General features: G+C 51.6%; 1 protein-coding gene across 1 annotated transcript; it reads right to left on the bottom strand.

Moving 5' to 3' along the window:
• LOC108548403 (vicilin-like seed storage protein At2g18540) lies at positions 1-4077 on the bottom strand (the record flags this gene model as incomplete). Its single annotated transcript, XM_083287396.1, is given in 3 exon segments — positions 1-231; positions 233-294; positions 3810-4077. Coding segments are annotated over 3 exon segments (561 nt in total), but the record flags the coding sequence as incomplete, so codon positions are not given.
• Between the last annotated feature and the right edge of the window lie 1026 nt (positions 4078-5103).

Genomic DNA, 5103 nt, shown 5'->3' with positions numbered 1-5103 from the left:
TTAATAAGTACGCACTATGTGCACCTGAGATTTTCTCCGCGATCGTGTGGCAAGCAACGGTTTACCCATACATTGTACCCGCGGTGCCGATGATAAAGAGAAATGCTGCCTAGAAAGCAGGTCTTGACTGAATCTAGGCCACCCTGATGGCGCGTACACATTCTCCACAATTTTACTGTTCCTTCTCTCGGCCTTGCCGCGTTCGTATCTGCCGGGAGAACCGCATATATGCTTCTCCTCTCTGTTCTCGTCTCTCCTCGTCTATTTCTTCCTCTCTTCATCGCCTTTCTATCCCTTCTCTTCCATTAATCCCCCTCTCTCTTTTATATATGTGCGCGCGCGCGCGCGCAAGTACACGTAAAATCTCTCTCTCTCTCTCCCCCGTGCCTCTTTCTCTATACGTGTGCGTGCGTGCGTGCGTGCGCGCGCGCCTATTTTTCCTTAAAAAGATTCAAGGTGCGAATTCGAGCGCAACTAGCGGAAAACGTAATTGAAAATTTGTAAACTTGCAACACGTGTTTGAAAACAACAGCTACGCAAGGTGTATATAGATGTACACGCGTATAGATTAACGCGAAGCAAGTACTTGGACAAAGGGCAAAAGAGAGAGAAAAGAGGCGTATAAGAAGTATAATTCCAGCTTGCACTATCTCTAAAAGAAAACTACGATGAGATCGACTATTTTCTCAAGAGCCCGAAGCGGAATCGCGTGTATATGACTGACAGTGGGGCGATCGAGAGCGACCTAGAAAGGTTTCAAAAGACATTTTCCCGTTCACCCACGTATAAAGCTGCCCTCTCACCGCAAAAGCATAGAGCCACATAACGTGAAACCTCGTACAATAATCGAGATGGTAAAAGAGAGAGCGAGAGAGGAAACGGAGAGACGTACGTGGAAAAAGTTGCGTACAAGTGGTAAGAACATAGGGGCAGAGGCAGAGACAGAGACGGATATAGATAGAAGCCGATATAGATGGAGACGGAAAGAAGGAAAGAAAGGTGATGAAGGTAAAGAAAGAGGAGAAAAAAGAGAGAACTTGGGTGAAGGTATACGTATATACGTTTCTCCGGATGAAGAATACGGCACGTATATACATACAGGCGAACGCGCACTCGCATACGTCGCGTGCAGTTTTGTACGCGCGCGCATAGGAACAACGGAAAGTACGGAGCATAATACGGAGAAAACGCTGGTAAAAGGAAAGAGGCCCCTCTGCCTGCCTTTCCAATCGAATCGAACGCCCCTCTCGCCTTTGTCATTTTCTCTTTGTCCTCGTTTTGGGCTTGCCGTTCTCTCGGAGAGCTCTCTCCCCTTTTTCTCTCTTTTTCCTTCGATCCCTCTTTTTCTTTCCAGCCTGTCGCCCCTTTACTCTTTCTCGGTTTCTCTATCTTCTACGATACTCTCGTAGCCCGGTTCACGTGGAACGACCAAAGCGCTTGGCCATTCTTTTCGTCGGATTTCTTCCTCTCGTTTTCCTTTCTTCTTCTTCTTCTTCTTCTTCTCTCACCACCGCCACCACCGCCACCACCGCCACCACCACCACTGCTACTTCCTCCTCCACTTCTTTCTCCTCTATCTTCTCCTCTACCTTCTCCTCTACCTCCCGCTCTGCCACCTTCTCCTTCGTCTCCTCGTCCACCTTCTCCTCTTCCTCCTCCATCTTCTCCTCGTCCCACTCTGCCTCTCCATCCAGTCTCCCCCCCCCTCCGTTTCCCTTTCTCTCGATGCTCCCACTGCCTTCCCTCTCCCGCCTTATCCTATACCTTCTCTATCTCTTTTTCTTCCTTCTCTTCTTTCTAATTCTCTTCTTTCTTCTACTCCTCCTCCATATCCTCGTTCTTTCTATTCTTCACGTTCGCTTCACGCATCCCTTCCACGTAAACCGTATTAAGCGTCTTTATCACGCCGAAAAAGAGAGCAACAACGGAAAAGGAGACGAACGTAGACGGAAAGAGACGACGAGACGAGAAATTTCTCTCGCTTCGCGCAGCTTTATCCAGTTTCTCTCTTCACCCTCTCGCTTCCCACGTAGCACGTAGCATCCTGTCTACCGCTAACCTCTCTTTTCTTTCTTTCCTACATTTCCAACTGCTTCTACCCACCTTTTCCTTTTCCTCTCCGCTTCCTTTCCCTGCTCCCCTTCCTCGATAACCTTCTTCGTTACCTCCACCTTCACCTCCTTCTCCTTTTCTTCCTCCTTCTCCTCCCCCCTCTCTTCCTCCTCCGCCACCTCCTCCTGCTTTTCCTCCTCTACCTCCTCCTCTTTTTTTTATTGGCTAGAGAGGAGGATAGGACGAACGGAACGGGACGGGACGGGACGGGACGGGAAGAGAGGAGGACGCGCGGAAACCGGGGGAGAGAGAGCGAGAGAGAGAGAGAGAGAGAGAGAGGGAGGGAGGGAGAGAGAATGTAATCGAATATCCTAGAATTTAATTCTATCGGTTCGTCCCGCGCGTTCGACTTTCATATCGCGCTTTTTTGCGACAGTCATTAAATCTAATTTATCGCGACGCCCGTGTCGCGTTTCAGGGATGTGTGTACCGGCCGAAACGAGGGAGGCCGGATTTCCACGATTCGATTCGAATCGAAAGACCCTCTCTCTCTCTCTTTCTCGCTCTCGCCGTCCCTCGCACCTCCACCGGACCGCCGCCGACCCGATCCGATCCGATCCGTTCTCTTTCGCGAAACGCCTCGCGCGACCAGCTTTTCGCATCCCCGGTGTCGACAGCCGCGCGTATCCGCGTCCGTCGTTTGTCTCGATCCCTCCGACAATTTCGATCGGCGGCGAGCCGTTAAAAGCCCGGGGTCGAAAAACGCTTCGGCCTCGACGTCGTGCACCCGCGCCGATCGCGAGTAACCTACGCGCGTCGGTGTGTATGCACGGCGCGGTGAATAGCAGAGGAAAATAGAAAAAAGAGGAAAAGGAAAAGGGTGGAAAAAAGTCGGAAAGACGACGCGCACGATCGATCGATGATCGAGCGAAACGAGGAACCATAGCGGCGGGAGTGTCGTTGCCGGTACGCGGCAGATAACGACGAGAGGTTATAAATCTCCTTCCGGTCGGAATCGGGAGCGAAGCAATCTGCGGAATGGTCCGGTCATCCGTCCATCAAGTCACGCGTACCGCGACGTACAGTCTACGTATTAATATATCTGCGGGCCGGAGCAGAGATTCGCGCGCGCACGCCACGCAGGCACACACACGCGTACACGCACGCTCGTATTCGCGCGAATCGGCCAGGGACGCGCGTCGCCACCACCGCCACCACCGCCACCACCGCCACCACCACCACTGCTACTTCCTCCTCCACTTCTTTCTCCTCTATCTTCTCCTCTACCTTCTCCTCTACCTCCCGCTCTGCCACCTTCTCCTTCGTCTCCTCGTCCACCTTCTCCTCTTCCTCCTCCATCTTCTCCTCGTCCCACTCTGCCTCTCCATCCAGTCTCCCCCCCCCTCCGTTTCCCTTTCTCTCGATGCTCCCACTGCCTTCCCTCTCCCGCCTTATCCTATACCTTCTCTATCTCTTTTTCTTCCTTCTCTTCTTTCTAATTCTCTTCTTTCTTCTACTCCTCCTCCATATCCTCGTTCTTTCTATTCTTCACGTTCGCTTCACGCATCCCTTCCACGTAAACCGTATTAAGCGTCTTTATCACGCCGAAAAAGAGAGCAACAACGGAAAAGGAGACGAACGTAGACGGAAAGAGACGACGAGACGAGAAATTTCTCTCGCTTCGCGCAGCTTTATCCAGTTTCTCTCTTCACCCTCTCGCTTCCCACGTAGCACGTAGCATCCTGTCTACCGCTAACCTCTCTTTTCTTTCTTTCCTACATTTCCAACTGCTTCTACCCACCTTTTCCTTTTCCTCTCCGCTTCCTTTCCCTGCTCCCCTTCCTCGATAACCTTCTTCGTTACCTCCACCTTCACCTCCTTCTCCTTTTCTTCCTCCTTCTCCTCCCCCCTCTCTTCCTCCTCCGCCACCTCCTCCTGCTTTTCCTCCTCTACCTCCTCCTCTTTTTCCTTCTCCTCTGTAACCTCCTCCGCCTCCTCGTCGTCCGTCGTCGTCGTCGTCGTCGTCGTTCACGTCGCCGCCGTCGTCGCGTCTCCTCCTTCACCTTCGTCCCCTCTTATCCTACTCAACGAAACCGATCTTCTCCACTGGCAACCCTCTTGCTTCTCTCCCTCTCCTCTCCTCCCTCCCTCTCTCTCTCTCTCTCTCCCCCTCCGCTTTGTATTTCTCGTTCCTCGTTCCACCGGCGTATATCTGTTTCTTTACAGCCAAGAAGGTGGAGAGGGCACACAAAGGAAAGAGGAAGATAGTATGAGAAGGAATAGAGACGAAGAAGGCGAACTTTGTCGATCGATTATTCAAGCGCTCGTCTCGTGTTTGTAACACGTTCGCGTAAAAATCTTTTACCTACGGATCGATTAAAATTAGCGCGCGCAAACTATCGGGGCGTTCGTTATAGGAAGGATTCGTGGTCGATATCGGTGTGGCAGCCGTGTCTCGAACGATAGAGTCACGTCGTAAACATCCCGTTCCACTTACCAACCATTTAAATCCCCGTATTCGCGCATCCGAAGAATATCGCGTCGCTCGATTATTAATCGCGTTTAAAGATCGCGTTTAAAGATCGCGTTCGCATAACCGATTCTTCTCCACCAGCTTCCCACTAGCTCGTATTCCATTCTTTCCGTTCCTCCTTCCACCTCCCTTTCTCCTCTGCTCCTCTTACTCCTATTCTTTTTTCGCTTTCCCGTCCTTTCTCTCCCTCTCCCTCTCCCTCTCTCTCTCTCTCTCCCCCTCTCTCTCTCTTCTCTCCCTCTCTCTCTCTCTCTCTCTCTCTCTCTCTCCCTCTCCCTCTCCCTCTCTCCATCGCTATCTGAAAAAGCAGTTTTGTCTCTTCTCCTTCTTTCTCCCGTGAACCTTTTCCCTGCTGCTCTTCCTCTTTCTCTGTCTCCCCTTAGATTCTCGCTCGCGTTCCCCTTATCTCCGGAGTTTCTCATTGTCTGAAAGGGCCATCTGTCCCCCGGCTTTTTCAATCCTCCGCTTTCATCCCTCCGCTGTACACGAGCACACAAAGAGACTCTCTTATCCGCTGT

This window comes from Eufriesea mexicana, unplaced genomic scaffold, assembly GCF_001483705.2.
Source record: "Eufriesea mexicana isolate 0111107269 unplaced genomic scaffold, ASM148370v2 scaffold1523, whole genome shotgun sequence".
Taxonomy (NCBI): Eukaryota; Metazoa; Arthropoda; class Insecta; order Hymenoptera; family Apidae; genus Eufriesea; species Eufriesea mexicana.
Note: the sequence above shows the minus strand (reverse complement) of the source record. Positions and strands in the feature narration are given on the sequence as shown.